At 45.6% G+C, this 18,208-nt stretch overlaps 1 protein-coding gene across 2 annotated transcripts in view; it reads right to left on the reverse strand.

The window, feature by feature from the left end:
• RSU1 (Ras suppressor protein 1) overlaps nucleotides 1-18,208 on the reverse strand; it is a 96,952-nt gene that overhangs the window by 76,661 nt on the left and 2,083 nt on the right. Inside the window, exons 1-3 of one of the 2 annotated variants that reach the window (XM_026039479.1) lie at nucleotides 16,323-16,365; nucleotides 16,072-16,183; nucleotides 8,064-8,114 (exon numbers count right to left, since the gene is read on the reverse strand). In XM_026039479.1, the coding sequence (XP_025895264.1) occupies nucleotides 8,064-8,114; nucleotides 16,072-16,180 (160 nt within the window). In that variant the 5' untranslated portion in view covers nucleotides 16,181-16,183; nucleotides 16,323-16,365. Of the gene's footprint in view, nucleotides 1-8,063; nucleotides 8,115-16,071; nucleotides 16,184-16,322; nucleotides 16,366-18,208 lie in introns of those variants that run through there. The other variant, XM_026039478.1, reaches the window with a different exon arrangement.

The raw sequence follows: 18,208 nt of genomic DNA on the forward strand, positions 1-18,208 counted from the left end.
AATCAGACTTCAAGTGAATTAAGAAATTTAATTACATAAGATAGGTTTAGTTTTTCTTTGGCATTCACATTTTTGAAATATTATAAGCTGCAGTTTTTTAGACTGTTTCTTTAGCCGATGAACTAATTATGCAGCACCTAAGAACATGACGTTCAGTAGTATTCCAAGTCTTTAAAGGTTCGAGGGGAATATTTATCCAGAAGAGCTATTAAAATAGTACTACTTGTCAGAAAAGAAACTTATATTACTCTGCCAGTTTCTCATTAAGCTGTTCCACTTACAAGCTGGTCAAGAGTAACACACAGTAAAGAACATAACACAGAACTTATGAAGCTGCTTTTAGTCCTGGTAGTCCAAAGTAAATCCAAACTGATTTGAGGGTTGTTTTCTTTCGGTTGRTTGTTTTTTTGTTTTATTTTCCTCYCTCCTCTAGAAGCATGAATGTACTTTTTAACTGAAGTAAAACCTGTTGGTTACAACATAATACACACAAGTTGTTGTTAATCCGGTTACCTTCAACAGGAACTTTTCATGAGTAAGGATCCCTTACTGTAAAGGTCACATAGACATGAAATGTCACTCATATTTCACGGGAGAGGAGGATTTGAAAACACTAAATATATAATGTATTAGTGTATTAAAATGCATAATTAATGCATTAAAATACTCAATATATAACACCCAATATAACTGCATTCATAGAGCTGAAGTCATGTTTGGATTTATTTCACAAGGATTCTCCTACTGGAAGAGCAGCAATCAACTTCAGCAAAATGAAAGAGGAATTAGCAGAAGGAAAATACACATTTCAGTTTTAAATATTCATAGGCTTGCTGATATCTTATTTGGCAGCTACGAGAATCCACCTCCCCAGTGAAGCATACAGTACTTAACTTGCACGTTCCTTACTTCCATTTTCCCCTTTTGCTCTCCTTCCCCACTCTCACAAAGATGCATCCACTGAAGACATTAAAACCAAACCTGTCTCCTCAGTCTTCAGCTTTTTCCAGATATCAGAGCTTTTTAACAGCTCTGATTTAAGAGTTAATTCACAGAAGCACTGCAGTTAGCAATATGCTCTTAGGAACACACTTTCCCAGATTATAGTATAGCTCACTGATCTGCTACTGTGCTAACAAAACAATGTAATCAATAAACAGTTTTAATTCAGAAACAAAAGTCTAAGGAGAGATGCTGCGAGCACAGGGAAAGCAAATAACAGACTGGGAATGAAGCAGCATCTAGGAAAGAGCAACAGCAAGGACAACCTAAGCATTCTTCTCAGACAAGTGCATAGGATGCACCTAAGAGCATGGAGAGAAAAACTAGGAAGCAGGAACAAGGGTTAGAGAGAGCTGAAAACACCAACTACCAGGAGGAAACCGCTACAAAGAGCTTGTAAAAACCTGATTTGTGGGAGCTCCTTTTATGGCAAAAATGGATAGCACTATTTCAGTGTGTGTAGATAGGAAGACATAAATATAAACTTCTCCCCTTCATTGTTACATATAATCCTAAAGAACATGAAGTTAATTTGACAAGCTTGGCTAATATGTAAGTAGTTTTGGTGGCCACGGCATTTTCAGCTTTAAGTAGTCAAGGCAAGGTAACAGTACAGCCGAGGCGATTTACTAATTTCTTTTTATGCCAGAAAAAAAAAAAGTTGTGTGACACCATGTAAAAAAAGTTGAATACACAATAGATTTCCTCGCTACAGGTCRAATCACCCACATGAACTGATATTTCAACAGCAGGCAATGGTAACTGGTAAATGGAGCTGACAAAAAAACTTCTGCATGATAGAGAATTTCAGCAGCACTGAGATTTATTAAGGTTCCACCAAAGCCAGTTACAAATGGTCTCACCAAGTACCAGCGAGTGTTTCAGGTGGGCAGTTGTTTAAACATGTTGAGTTTCCCACAGCTGCAGAGCATCAAGGTTTAATCAAGGCAAGCTAGCTGAGGCTCTGCAAGCTCACCTTCCCCTCCGCCAGCATCTGCTTCACCGCAGGCCAGGGAGCAGGTCTCAAACACATAAAGGTCAGGTGTAACGCTCATCCATTATTASAGTAACCAGAAGAACATAAAATGGAAACCAAAAGAGAAAAACAAGGATACATCCAATTTTCCCTCAGTTCAGAGCAAATCTCGTCTTCTCAATGGTAACAACAAAAACAATCTCCCCCTCAGCTTGCTAGACAGTGAATTCTTTAAGATGATACAAGACTAAGTTCTTTAATGGGTTGACTTAAACAAAACTCACTACTTTTGAAGATGGCAAATTCAAAATAGTCTGTATTTGACAACAAGGAACTTCCAATAGTTTTACTTTATGACTYGTACAGATAAAGGGAAATGCAGCAGGTCTTTTACAGGATATTAAATACTTCAAACTACTGGAGGGAAAACACAACAAGAATTCTGTACCAAAACTCACCAAAAGAACACTTAGACTGTCAAAAAGAAGTTAACATGTTTGCAGGTGCCTTTTAATAAAAGAAAAACCCACAATTTCTCAACTACTCCTATGTTAAAGACAAGGAAAAAATTGTGCCTAGTGCTACATTGAGCATGCACGCTTGCTTAGGATGCCAAACTGACTTTGCTTCCATACAGCACCTACCCTATTTATTTATGCTTTGAGTGGAGTAATTTCATTGTGCATCCCATTACAGTGCAAGGCCCCTTCTCAAGCTCTGCTTCCTTCTCTCCAAGCTGAAGAGAAACCTCAATAGTCCCCCTTGTGCAACCTACAGAGATTGAAGAATGAAGAGATTTTATTTTTTCCTCTCAGGGAGAAAAGCAGCAAAGTAACAAACCTGCCACTGCCATGGATTGCAGAGGGGCCACTGTGTCAGACAGTCTCATCCTTTGGGCTTGACTTCAGTTTCACTATTATGAACAACTTATTGTCACCAACTTGTACATACACCACCTCAGGGAAACAGCACAGAATAATTCACCATAGGAAACCAAAAAGAAACAAAATAAAGAACATAGGCTTTTGCCTAATGGAAAAGGAATACATGGGCATCTATTTCCTCCCATAATTCAGCAAGTTTGCTACCCAAATAACTTGAAGCCAGGCAAAATAYAGTCTGAGACTGTGAAAGTGAGAGACACCATAACACATTTCAGCAGTTTGGAGAAAACAACAAATCCAGACTGGGAAGGAGTTCAGGCCAGCCAGATTGCAGTGTTTACACTTGTCCTTGGAGTACCTCAGATACACTCAGGTGCACGATACAGGCAGGAAAGTTGCTATTCTCTATCCTGAAGTCTGGGAAAGAAGAGACTTATCAAGGCAGCAGCTTGATGCAAAAGTGACACCTAGTGAAGCAAGTTAGTGAGACCAGGACTTAGTCCAGGGGCTCAATAGCCATGAAGGGACAAGCTTCCGTGCTAGCCCAACAGGGAGAATAAGACAACTAGGATGGAAATAGTGGGTCGAAGAAGCAGCGAGCAGTCTGAACAGCAAAAAAGAGGAGCAAGCAGCAGTTCTGAATTGCAGAATATCTGCTCTGCTGAAGAAGGCAAAATGCACAAGAGGAAGTGACAAGGAGCAGCTACGTGGGTGCCAAGGAACAACACAACTAACCAGAGAGACACTCGGACAGGCTCCCAAAGGGAGCTCGGGAACAAACGATGGAACGGACAGGGCAGCTAACAGCAAAGGGATCGTCGACCAAAAAGGAGGGAGCAGGGATGAGGAAGGGTCCCATGCGAGTATCCCAAAGGGGTTAAAAAGTTGTCAGGAAAGAGCCAAGGGCAGCGACCCAGAGGAAGGAAGATGACGGGACAAGAGGGGCTACATGGAAAGCGTCAGGAGCCAGGTCGCCATTCCCCATCTCTCGCCCTTCACTCGCCTGATGACACCAGGCAAGGAGGCTGAGCAAGTTCACAGAAACAGGCAGCAGAGCTGGGAAGAGCAGAGAGTTTCTGAGGACACTTAAAGGCAGCACAAGACTRTGGGGAAACCAGCAAGTGCAGGATCATCTGAGCTTAAGGAGAACAAGAGGAGCAAAAACACAATCCTGTTTATCACCACCTACAAGGCAAACTGAATTGCTCCTACAAACGAAAGGAAGCACTAAAAATACTTAAACAGTGACCTCTAATGGACAAATCCCGCAATGCCAGCAGTGCTCCCGACAGCAGAAATACTCAGGGACTCCAACCACACGGTGGCTGGAGAGCAATGGTGCAACAGCCAGAATCTGAGTAGATTCTTCAAGTGATTGGAGACCATTATTCAAACAGGCAGATAATGCAAGTGRTTTTACTGCAGCACTTGCTCACAAGCCAGAAATCTTACAACACAACCCTACAGCAAGTGAAAATGCAGCACATGAAGCTAGCAGCCTAACACTTGTGTACRTATTGATGACTAAACATTCAGTTTGAAGCAGTAACTGTTGCCAATATAAAAATGACCCTTAACGGTCCAGCCTGCTTTCCAGGCACATTTTCCTCTCCATGCAGCACAGGCCTCAACTGCAGTTCCATGTGCTTGGAGAACTTGGAGAGAAGCTCCTCAGGTTCACACAACAGTCTGAAAGCCTAAAGCTTCAGGAACTACTTTGTAGTAAACCAGTTCACGGAAGTGCTCAGGAAGGAAAAAAGTTAGGTCAGGCATAAGCCACGATACACATGCTTAACAGTCTCAGATGTTTCCTTAAAGAGAAATTTTATTATCACTTCCATTATCACTTATAAATCTAAGAGCACAAAGACACCAAAAAGCAAAGCTTGACCTGTCCCACTGGCCTCAGTTTTAGCCTAGAGAGACCTTCTTTCCAAATACTGGGAATTGCTGTTGGCAACAGCAGAACCTGCAACTGGTTTTGCCACTCCAGCCCCCAGGTCTCCTAGAGCCACCGGGCAGCTGCAGCCTGACAACGACAACATGGGTTGGCCCTGTGAAACACGTAACTACAGTCTGCACCAGCACTGCAGGTGCCTTTCCAGGCTGCACAGAGTTGCTAGAGACAACAAGTATCCAAAGCATCCAAGGCAGCTTCCGTTCCAGACTGTAGAAAAAAATCTCACTTAAGCACTTAAGAGCAAAGCAGTTCTAACCAGGAGCATAAAAATACTCACCTGAATGGAGCTCCACAACCACGCGTTCGTGTGGCACAACGTGTGAAAACAGTATTTGCAGTGAGGCAGCCTGACCCAGCCAGGTTGCTACACAAGTGTGTCCTGTAGCTCTGACTTCCCTCTCCAGCCACCCGCATTCCCTACTATTATTTCTGTCCCTGTTAACAACCCCAACGAGCAGAGACAAATGCCACCTACCTGCCACCAGGTCAAACAGGGACAGATGAGTGACACCCACCCCAAGTAACACACAACACTGAAGGACACATCCCTGCTACTCAGGCAGGGATCTGAGGAATGATAATCAAGGACTCGTTCCCAATTTGATRTCAGCCAAGTGGCTTCAGAGATGCTGAATCAGAGCAGGCAACTTAGGCTAAATGCACAGGCCCAACTGTCTTTAATTTTGCTTCTTAAAGACTGGTTCTCAATCACTAAAGGGTGGATCAACAAGAACATGCACCCCACATAATATATAGATAAGTGGGGCCCAGGTGTGTAAAGCTGAACACAGATAAGCACTCACTTTCTCCCCTACTTGCAACTGATCTGTCACTTGAGACCCTAAAACGGGATCATACTGGGCTTGTCAGCACTGGCCCAGCAACCAACTCAACACGACTGTGGAAGCACAGGAGCATTCAGCCGCCCGAGACTGATTCTGAAGCTGCTCTGAAGAAACTAATACCCACGAGGCAGCAGGAGGAAGAACTGGGGTGTCAGAAGTAACCTGAACAGAAGCAGCAAGTTTGAGATTCCCTTGTTAGCAGAGCACTGGGCAGCTGAATAAAACAGCCCAATTTACCAAAAAAAGTGGTTGCAGTACTTGTGAAAAGGGATGATTTACAGACTGGTAAAAATGCAAAGCACTAGAAGGATGAATGACATTAATATTAACAAAAGCAGGCCACAAAAATATTTTAAACTGTATGGTGCATTTAGTAGTGTCATCCTCATACTTGTTAATGAAACTTTGCTTATTTTTAATAGATTTGCTGCCAAAAATATGAGACACTTACATAAAAATATGCATATCCACTTTTTACATATATTTATTCTTCAAGATAGACATATTTACTCTAAACAGCAGAAAAACAGCAAGCAGGACATTCATTTAATGGCAGAAAACTGTAGAAGATGCTAATATGACCTTAGTGTTGCATGTCAAGTGTCACTAGCACCAGCTTCCCAGTCATTTTAAGAGCAATCTGCTAAGACAACTAATTACATAGCAGAAATGATTAGGTCAAGCATGTCAGAAACGAGAATATGAACTTGAAATATAGCCTTTAAAAAAATATGTGCTGTCTGTCTGTTTAAGTGTCTACAACGGGGTTTGCAAAAGAACAGTAAATTCCTGACAAACCTCCACAAGGTACTTTTCAGGAAATCAGTGCTTTTTTTTTTCTAGAAAGAATCTCAAACTTCACAATCAGATGGGCTGACAGCACCCCTTTTTGAAGGAGCAGATATTTGCTTCCACATTTATACATCCTACCTAAGAGCTACTTTAGAAGAAAGTAGCAGATAAAACTATTTTAATAGTATTAATGAACAATTTTGAAGTAATGGTAGTCCAAGAGCTGGTATTTTAAAAGCTAACACAGCTTTAAAAAAACTGGGGCTGTCTGGACTTTCTTAAATAGTTGAAATTAACCCGAACACATCCTTGTCAAGCACCCCATGGTACCATGATTTTTTCACCTTACAAAAGGACTTTCAGATGAAGGCTTCCTACCATCACCACAGGTTACCATTTAGCCTTCAATTTTGGCACTCGTGCTAACGTACATCTATTCTCATGAGAGCCAAGTCTTCTTTGGTCAAGGTCTTCTTGCAGGAGTTTCACCTGCCTTTGCCTCAGAGTTAGGTAGAGATCTGCTCCAACTTAGACCTTGTGACACAGCACAGCAGTCATTCAGACAGAAGGAAGCAGAGCCCCAGGCAGCATTTACTCAGCTTTGGATGAGCACTCTGACCTTGTTGCACAGGCATTAGATGGAGATGAGCAGAATGACAGAACTGCTGTCTTGAAGCATCCACAACTCCCCCACAGCTGCAGAAACCCCCAGTATGGTGAGATATCATTAACTGCCTTGAGCTTTTAGGCAGCTCAAGGGCAGACAGACATCCCCATTCAGCAGATGCACCTTCTCTGGAAGAAAAACAGTGATCTGGGTGAAAACAGTAGACTGGGTCAGACAAAATATCCCTCCAGCCCAATAACACCTTCAACAGTGGCTAGTAACAGATGCCACACAGTAGTATGACCAAGGCATGTCTATAGWACTACAACAACCAACAAAATTGTTTCTTTTGCCTCACAAAATGTCAATTTGATAATTCAAATGGACATTTCAGTTTTATGCTGCTCATAATAAGATTCACCAACACCTCCCTTGAGRACTTCTTTAACAGTGGGCAGCGGCAATCGAACAGTAATACCTGAACATGCTGTGTGCAGCACAAGCAAGAACCTCTTCACACCCATAAGATTTTTCTGGGTGTAAGTAGACTGCYTGGCTTCCTTCTAGTCTAAGGACCACATCCAGTTGGCATCCCTCACATAAGCTGGGTTTAACGCATTCACAGTAAAGTTGCAATTTCTTTTCATGTTTTTCCCAATTAAATGAATTATCCAGCTACTGAAAAGCAGGCCACGTTCTTTAACACCTRAAAATGAGTACTTAAGAATTGTGTAGGGAAAGTATTTTTTATTTCACAAGACAAAGAATTACAGATCTTGTTCTGGTACATGGCATCTTCACTGAAGCTGCAGGTGCATACCGGACATGGCTGCTAAGTTGAATCTAAGTCACATCATCCTTTCTTYAATGAAGTGTTTTCCCCAGCAACCCTCTCACACTCTCAGCCTAAGTGACACTCTGTTCTACAGAAAACAGAGGAGCAGTAGCAGCTTTCATGTGAGGCTCAGCTGAAGTAAAAAAAAAATTGGATACTTACTTGTAAGCTTGTTGTGACTGAGAACCAGCTGTGTGATGTGAGACAGGGTAACTGTAAGTGAAGAGAGAAAAAAAAGTTTTATAAGCAGACATGGCAACTTGGAGCTTATATATATTTATTTCAGCTTAAAAAAAAAAAAAGTTTTTTTTCCCCCTACACTCAAGTTACTCCAGATTCATAGTCAAGAAGACAAGCTCAAGAGTTAAGGGCATATCTCTATGGCCATTCCTCTATCTCTTTACATTGTTTCTGCTCCTATACCAAGTACCACTGAAACAGGAAGTACTCTTTTCTCTTAGTAGAAATCTAAGGGGGAACAGAATGCCCGAATGGTTGGGGTTGCAAGGGAGCCCTAGAGATGGTCTGCTCCGACCCCCCTGCTCCAGCAGGGACACCTAGAGCAGAGGGCACAAAATCCTCCCCACCCCTGTGAAAACGCTGGATGTATTTTATGAAATTAAAAAAAATGAARGGAACGATTCTTCGCCCCTACATCTTCTTCACTTCCAGTTCTACATAAACTCACAGCTCTAAACCTAACCCTAGGAAAGGGTGTGACATGGACCTGGTCCCTTCCGGCCAATGGCAGACAGAGAGACAAAACCTAACAYACAGGCAGACTTGCTGTCGACCCACACGTCCTTCCACAGGTCCAACCCTARCCCTGGCAGAGGGGCTGACGTGGACCCAGACTCATCAGGCAATGGAAGACAGAGAGACAGAAGTTGCCATATGGGCAGACTCGGTGTCACCTGCACGTCCTTTGCAGCCACACTCCACATGGGGCTCTGCACTTCATTGCTGCTCTAACGCTAGGAAAGGAGGTGATGTGGAGCCAGACTCATCAGGGCAGGGGAAGACTGAGGGACAAGAGTTGCCCTTAGGGCAGACTTGGTATCACTCCACCTGCTCCTTCCCATGTCCTCGGCAGCCACACTCCACATGGGGCTCTGTGCYTTACCACTGCTCTAACCCCAACCCTAGGGAAGGGGGTTATGTGGACACGGACTCACCAGGGCAATGAAAGCCTGGGATACTGCTGTGCCAGGACAGCTTGGGCAGGAGGACAGGCAGGGAGGGGATGGGAACAGAAGCTGCTCCCACCCTCGCCTCTCTGCACACAACCTCCCCAGGTGGAGCCAGGGGACAAGCAGAGGCCCATAGAAAGGCTGTGAGGTATCAGTGGCAAAGCTGGCACCAAGTGGCAGGCAAGTACTGCGCCYAAACAGCTCTAAGCTTAAGAACTTTAAGCACTTTAGCATCAGCATCTAAACCATAAGCAAGCTCAAACACTAAAACTAGTAATTATAGATATATACCAAATATATCTATATATACAGATATATTTGTATATACATACAATGTATATTTGTATATACAGTACAAAAGCAATCAAAGCACAAAAGGAACTGAAGCAAGGTATTGAAGACAGCAGTTTGTGATCACACACTTAGTTACTCCTTAAAAGAACAGTTATTTCTCCTGCCTTATCATTTAAAATGGTTTAAATAAATAGTGAAAGCCACATTTTTTACAAGGCCCCTTGACACCTGGGCCCAGCTGACAGCACCAAAACCAGTTCTTGGGCCATCAGCCTGTTTGCATCCAGGGGTGACAAGTGTCCTAGCTGGACATCTCCAGCTCCAAGAGCACCTAATAYTGATCAGAACCCGAGAGGGAAACAAGCACAAAACCTTAGCATAACCACACCAACTTCCCTTGCACCCTCCARGTTTGACTAAACTATATATCAGAACAGATTAACAGCACAAAGTGACAGAAGAGCTTTAAGTTGCACTGCAAGGGAAAGGTGCAGCTGCATTTTCATGCAACCAGAAATAGCGACAGCAGCTTTCACAATAATTTCAGTTCTCAATTTCTGCTTGTTCCAGAGGTTATTCCCTGCTAGAGCCTGCTGATACCTGTTAGTCTTTCAGATACAGGCTTAAATACTCAGTCTACCCTTCTGGGCCGCTTATGTAGGACAATAACCAAGCACCTTTCTCTACCTCCTACTTTACTTTTCAACTCTGACATCAAATGTCTTTTTCTGTATTAAACCAGCCAGTCATTCCAGCATCAACATGCACCAGCATCAACAAATAAATCAGCCTTGTCCTGCTGTATATACAAGGCRCCAAAGATTTTCCTCCTAGAAGACCCAGTTACCTACCCTGACCTCTGTTTCACACACATACAGATGAATAGATGAATTCCTTCCTTCATTATAATTTAAATGCCTTCTCTGCATATCTATATAACCTCCTTCTATCCAAGAGGCCCCTCCCGAGGTAGGAAGAGCATAATGAGCCAGGTAATATTTTGCCAAGCCACAAATGTTAAGTCCTAGATGATCAAAGCAGCAGCAAAGGCACTCAGCACATACCAAAGCCTGCGCTCAGCCTTGTGCTCCTGCGCGCTGGCCACGAGGACAGCCTGCATCACCGTGCCCTACACGGGGGCACTCATGCATTGCAGGCAGCTCCGAACGCAGGGACGCTGCACGCAGGCTCCGCTCTTGGGAAGCATCAAACTCCACAGCTCTCGTGTTCACCAGGCACAGAGCCACGAGATGGCACCGGAGCTTCATTCTTGAGGATTTGGGATACAGGAACCTTCAGCAATTTCTCCYTCCCATGGCAGAAACCTTGGGAAGCAAAGATTTCATCTTTTTAARTGTGCTTTTCAGAAGTACGATTTTAGTTTTCAATGTTGTTCACGATGTTGTCTCCACCTCACCTTAAGAACTGTATTAAAGTTCACATTGAAAAATGTAAATTAAGTCCAATTACCACTATACAGAAACACAGCACCTCATCAAGAGCATGAAAAGCAGGTGAGGCCAGAGGGAGGCCCCTGCATCTCTGCAGCTAGACAGAGCTCTGCTGCCCTGCACCCCATGCTGCCCCTGCACAGGGGGAACAGCCAAACCAGGCTGCCAGGCACACAGTTACTCAATGGAAACTTTGGTACTTCCCTTTTTAACCTTTTAAAAACCAATTCCTTCAGTGTACTAGACTGAAGCAGGCACTCCCCCCAGTCTTGACAATATATTCGATTTGTGCATACGCTCTGCCAGCTTTAGGACAGAAACTCAAATTCAGACAACCTGTTCACCACCTTACGAATGGATCTGAGCCACCAATTTCATAAGTCTTATAATAAGCAGCCTAGACTGACTCTAGAAAACACGTGAGGAAGGGCTCTAATTTAGTTGCTCTCCCTGCCACTACCGCAGATCTCCCCAACTCCTTCCCCATCACAAGCCACCTCYTCCATGAGGAGGAGCAACTTCGTAGAACGATTACTTGCTAATACTAGACTGGTAAGCCCGAGGTTATCCAAAAAAAAGCAAACTCTGTAAAGAAGCACTTAAGAAATAGTCAACCCCTCACAAGTGAAATAGTTACTTAGAGCATATGAGTTGGAAGGATAACTCATGATAACACGCAACAGGCTGCCTGTACCGTTGCTCTGTGAGCATTACAAACTCAGACGCAGGATATACCCATTATTCCCTCTCTGTATCTCGATGAGGCCACTTGTCACTGCGGATCCAGCAGGTTTTAGCAGGCCTGCTTCCCACACATCTGTGCAGAGCGCAGCAGAACAAAGTCCCCAGGGCAGAAAGTGCCTAAGGCCAAATGCCAAAGGCTGAACATCAGCATCAGGCCTRAGCATCTTGCCTGAAACTCAAAAGCCCAAGTCAGTGCAGGGCATTTTCCACCTGCAAAACATGCTTACACCTCCTGGGGGAGAAATAACATCACTAAAGAYTCAGAGAGAGAAACACTACAAAGGCTCAGTATTGCTAAGTACTAAGGCGSAGATACTTGATGTCATTCTGAAGAGAGCAAGGCTTTTGGGAACTGAGCCCTGGATTGCTTCCAGAAATCCATGTATGACTGCATCTAGACAGCAGGAGCTTCAATTCTGAGCGGCACAAGGCTACTACCAGTTCACAGGCAGATCTGTAAGCACAATAAAAAAGCTGCATATAAAATGATATTGGGTCAGTCATTATGCRAAGGGAATTTGTTCCCTTAAATGGTGAACTTCACAGAAGGAGCTGCTTCAGGACACAGGAAGTCTACCCGTAGCTGCCCTGTGGACAGGAACATCTGAGCGTGCAGTCCCTCATGCTACATATGAAGTCAGTTCTGCCTAACAGCTGAGCTATCAATGCTTTAGGAAAAGCCACAGCTCTCAACAACAAATGAACATCCCGGAGCAGTATCTGGAGCGCTTAAGGGGGAAGAGGCTGGGGCCCTATGGCTCTGGATGCACACAGATTATGCAAGTACAGCTAGAAACACTCAACACCAGATAATTCACCTCCCAAGTTCCAGGCAAGTGAGATTCAAAGAGTACGTTGACCCAGACTGCAGAATTACTGTAATTCCTGTATGAAACCACTGGATGAGCTGCTAGACACTACGAAGCAACAYGTGGAGGAAACCAGACCTCAGAGGTGTTACCAACACCTCTGTAATCAAGACAGTGGTTATAAGTGTTTTAGATTTCAAGAATGTAACCAGTGCCTACCCCTCAGCCTTGCTGCAGCACYACTCAACTTCACACTGCAGCTTGAGGGGTAGGATACTAACACTTGCCAGGACAATTTACTTGTACAGTTATTGAATAATCTCACGGTCCCACTGTGTGATGCTTCAAAATGGAGAGCATCAGGAAACAACATTCAAGCTCTTCTTTTTGCAGTAGTATCAAAATCCATCTGCTTCCATCCACTGCAATTTAGCTTGGCTTAAAATGCTTAGATGACAAGCATTGACTTAATTGTCTTAAAAAAAGGAAAGAAAAACAGGAAAACTCTGCAGACCTGTGCTGGCCCAAGATAAGGCACTGCCTGTCCCACTGGAGGAAGTAAAGGCAGAATGATCCCCACTGCCTTGCATAAAACATCTCTGCAGCCCTTGTGCACAGCCATCACTCCATCTTCTGGGCTTTGGTTATTTTAGGAGGGGACAATTACATTAACACTAACTTTGGTAGAAAAAAAATGTTATGAACAGATCAATTCTGACCACACAAGTATGTACTTTATGGGAAGCACTGATAGCTTAGAGATGAGAGCAAATTAACACTTAACGAGTACATAGGATTTCATCCAATATTCCTCCTCTGATAACAGGACTACRGAGCAACAGATGTCTCCAATTATTTTGGCAAAATAATTCCTGGATTCATAGCTTTCCTGTATCTATCATCTTGATATAAATACTTCAGATTAGAGGCTGGTCCCTTCTCCAAGAAGAAACTCCACAAYCCCAAGATAACTCCTTAAAGTCCTACCAACAGGTGCCCTAACAATTAAACTAAGGCAAAGGCCCATCTTCTGCTCAACTAATCTAATTATTCACTTTACTGTAAATCTTCTATGCTCTCTGCCAAGATACCCAAATACTTGGTAAAAACAAACACAAAACAGCTAATTTCTTTCATGATACASCATAAGAAAAACACCCAAATACTTCTATTCTAGTGTTGGATATTTGTTATTTATACATATGTACACAAATTTACATGAGTAACTAATAGACAGGTACATGCGTACTAACAAAGGGGACACAGAACATCTCTTGCACGCCAGAAAAGCCTAAAAAAAGCCAGGAAGTTTAGAACTGTTCCACCCCACCTTTGCATCAGCACGACACACACTGATGGCAAGAGTGGCCCTGCACCTGAGCACAGGCTACCTGCCACCCTGCTGCCAAAGCAGCAGCTTCCCACTTGCTTCATGTGACCTGAGCTAAGCTGGAATATTGGAGTCCACAGCCATTCAGCCTGCAGCGTGACAAGGCCTGCTCTATTTGCTGAGAAATAACCAAGAGCACAGGGAGCAGCGTGTTTGAAGAGTTACTGCTCAGCGGGTAGTGGGGATTCAAAGCCATTGAAGTGGCTTCTTTGGACAGAAGGCCTATGAGTGGCTCTTAAACCTAGACTCACACGCTAAGAAGAGCTCAGAAGTATTTGCCAACCTACCAAGTCCTTAAACCTCAAATTGCTGGGAAAAAAAAAAGAAAAGAAAAAGAGGGGAAAACTCCACTTAAAGTTCTTAACAGTCCAATCAGGCTCCCTCCTATGTTCATCCCCAGATATGTCTCAGTGGCCCGCATTAAGGACAAGATGCTTAAGAAAGTCCACTTACTGGATGGTTTTTTCTTAACTTAGTAAAAATTTTTGTTTCATTGAGGGTGGGAGCATGAAGGCAACACAAAAGAAAGAAAAAGAAAAAAAACTACACAAGTTCCTGGTATCACGAGCTTTAACACTACCCTGCAAAGATGTTCAGCTCACCTGAAAGGAAAGGCACTGCGCTCACTTAGCTTCAGAACTGCCTCAGTTCTGAAAACCAGACACGTTCCTCAAACTCGTCTCTGTTTTAGAAAAGCTCATCTAGGAGGATTCAGATGAAAGGACACAAAATGGGCTAGCAGGACGTTTTACCAAACACTCATCTGAAGTTTGGCAAAGGTACCACCTCTAACACTACTTCAGAGGTCTGCTTAGAGTAACTCGTCTCCAGATGGACACTGTTGATGATGGAAAAAAATTATTATGCCTTCTCTGCCAGTGTGCAGAGAAACTGTAAAAGCAGGAATGTCTGGACAAAACCAGAGTTGTCACTTGCCCTCCTCTCAACCTCCTTTTCAAATTAGACAAAGCCCCAAATGCCCATGCTAAGTCAGACACATAACATGCATCAGGACATCCTGCATAGATTTGTTTGATGCAGTTTCACGTACCACAAATCTACAAGCTCCAGATGCTTAATTAGCACCTCAGTATCAAGGACTATATGCACTAAGTAACACCACAGGCAAATTCCACACATACAGCAAGCACAAGACAGTTTTCACACAGAAAACAAGGSGAAAAAACCTGCCCCTTTTTCCATTTTATCATTACTTGTTCAGGGGAGCTCAGTGTTACAAGAACCTTCTCGGTTGGGGGGTCCCCACTTTTGCTCCAGGGGGACAACTGCAGAGACCTGTGTGTTACAGAACGCTGAAGAGAAGCTCCAGTCAGTGTGCTGATTACGCAGTGCTAACAGAGATAATTCAGAGCTAAGAAATTAATTAAATTAACTTCAAAACTGTGGGATGTAGAATCAACTACGGAGTATTACATAACTACTCTTGTGTGCTGTTTTAAAGGAAATCCACTCGTAGRTCTGTATTTCTACGGAAAAAGTCACCTGAAAATTTGTCATCGGCTACAGCCCCGTGTTTAAGAGAACAACATGCCCAGGAACATGAATGAATTGGAACTTTCACTTGGAATACTTCAAAATTGTTTTTCTTCTTCCCAAAGGAGGAAAGTTGACCAATTCACTGCAAGGACATGGTATTGATTAAGAGACTTAGGGTCTACTAAGTTTAACAGCAACAGGAATCCACACACCCACACACTCCTCTGAACCCAACTCTGTCAGGACTTATACCGTTCCTCGTGACGGCCAAGAAACTGAACAAATGCTGCCCACACCTACAAGCCGGTGGAGTTTAGGATGCTGAGCGTTGCTGCTGCTGCTCTTCACTCGGATCACACACTCAGGGAAGTTTCAGGCTCCGACACACSTGGGCCAATCCCGGATTTAACCGGTTCCTGCCCAGGAGCTGGGCCGCGGCGCCTCATGCCCTCTTACCAAAGCAGCGCAAGGCGAGGGCGCCCGCCGAGCCCTTCACCCACGCCGCCCTCTTCCCCTGCGTGCCCTCAGGGCTGGCTGCACACAGGGCACCGTCACACGGCTGGAAACCCGCCGGATAAAGCGGCACCAAGGCATTAGAGGGCAGCGGCCCGGCCTGACGGGGCTCCCGGCCACGACGGGCGGGCAAGCGGGGCCCCTCCAGGCGCGCACGCAACCCCGGCCGCCAGCCCTSGGGCCCGGGCCCCGCCGCGGGCGGAGCGGAGCGCATCCCGGCAGGGACAAATAAGGAAGTTTCGGCGCTGCCCGGCCGGCCCCGCCGCCGCCGCCGCTACCTACAGAGGCCGGGCACGTCGAGCATGTTGGAGACGCCGCGGTCGCACATGTCCACCTCGGGCTGCCCCTTCTCGCGGCTCTCCTCCACGATCTTCTTCAGCGACTTGGACATGCTCTGCAGGGCACAACGCGCACCGTGAGCCCGGCGGGCGGCCGCCACAGCGCCGCGCGGCCGCCCCGTCCCACCGCCCCTGCCCCGCCCGGGATGGCGGCCGCCCTGCCCCGCGCGGCGGCGGCCCCGGCACTCCACTCACCGCGGTGCCGGGAGGAGCGGGACGGGACGGAACGGGAAGCGACGGGAAGCGACGAGACGCGACGGCTGCTGGCGGCCGCTACCCGCTGCCCGCCCCGTCGCGCCGCCTCCGCCCCGCCCCTCCCGGCCCCGCCGCCACGTGCGCAGGCGCAGTGCCGCCCTCCCAGGGGCCGAGGGGGGCGCTGCCCGCTCCTTTTAAGGTTAACCCGCTCGCAGCAGTGGTTCCGCCCACAGCTGGGCAGTTGCCACTCCTCCAGACCAATCAGCGCGCGGTCTGCATGTCCGGCCTCTGACCATTGGCTGAGAGGGGCTGGAGGGAGAAGTGCSCTGGCCAGTGAGCGCGCCCCGCCGCTGTTAGCGGGACGGGTCGCGGGGTACCGCCCGCCCTGGAGCGCGCCCTGGGCGCGTGCGCAGTAACGGCGGCCAACGGCTGCTCTGGGGGCGGGGGTCCGAGGAGGGAAAAAGCGGGATGGCCGGAGAAAGGGGAAGGGGTTTCCGGGGAAAAAGCGGGATAGCTGGAGAAAAGGGAAGGGGTTTCTAGGGGTCGCGTTGGCAGGGGCTCCTTGAGCCCGCGTGGTGGCTTCTTTCTAAGCTGAACTCCCGAGCCCGATGGTTATCTGGTTATACATCTAGAGGAGTGGAGGACCTCTAAGGAACTTGCTGTCTGAGGCTCATCGATCCTTTTCTGTTAGTATACGCATAGTAGTAGGATGCCTCTAGTAACCATCATAGGCTTAGACATCTGGTCTTTCTAAAGCACAGCGCTAATGCTAGTTTTCATTCCTTCRTCATTTGGAAAGCACTTTACAAATGCAAACCCGGGAAGATGGATTGTGTTGGATGTGCCACCGTTTCCCCTGCGAGAYGGGAGGGGAATGCCTTAGGGCGCAGTTCTCTATGGCACCTTCCTAGCAGAAGGAACAGTTCCTCCTTCCCGGGGAGGGGTCTGGGGCCTCAGGGGTGGCAGCTGGTCAGAAATGCTACTAGGAGTGCGATTTAGCTTTTGCTTTTCTAGTAATGTAGGGATTTAATTCTGGTATGTGGTAGCCAGATTATCTTTGAATGATATTCACACAACTCGGAGATGCAACTTGGAGAACTTCTGTTTATCCAGATTGCTCAGCGGCACAAGCGTTCCCCCAGATTTACAAGCCAGTGATAAACAGCTCCTTTTTAGTTGCAGAGATGTGCCCTGACTTCCACCAGCCCCGTATCTGCTGAGTGTGTGGTTATGGAGTGAGCTGTGATCCCTCGTGCCTCCCTGCCCGCAGAGCCACCAGCCTAGCTTCATAACGCACCATCACCGGCAAGCAAGGAAGGGCTTGCCAAGATCTAGTGCCTACAATTATTCCAACAGGCAGATACAGCATGAGTGCCTGTGCAAAGATGCTGCCACAAAAATATGTCTCTAGGGCAAATACAAAGTCTGTATTTGCTCCATTTATCCACGTGCTACCTCTGCCACAGGCACTAAATCACTTCCTGCTTAACAAACATACTCCCATTACTTGTTTTTGACAAAAGTGCATTTTTTACTATCATCTACTTAATCTTATTATCATATTATTGTGAAAACAGTTCAYGTATCAATCACACCTTCTACCTTGGTTAATGCTTTAGCAAACCCTTCATGTGAATGAAGGGTTCCTGTTAGTTGCAGGAACCCTTCATATGAGTTCATGCACTAATCAGTAGACTAGTGAGGCCTATATTGGATTTGTCRAAGAGAATCCTCTCAGTTCTTTTTAAAGCTGTTCAGCTCCTCAGCTGTTCAGCACTGTATATCATTTGGATGAGAATGAGCAGGAAAATAAGTATATATTGGTCACTATCCAAGTATCACGTCAGTCACTGATCTTGAAAASTTGGTCTTAATCTTTCCATTAG

Source organism: Nothoprocta perdicaria, unplaced genomic scaffold (assembly GCF_003342845.1).
Source record: "Nothoprocta perdicaria isolate Ctin4 unplaced genomic scaffold, notPer1 scaffold_23, whole genome shotgun sequence".
In the NCBI taxonomy this organism is placed as follows: Eukaryota; Metazoa; Chordata; class Aves; order Tinamiformes; family Tinamidae; genus Nothoprocta; species Nothoprocta perdicaria.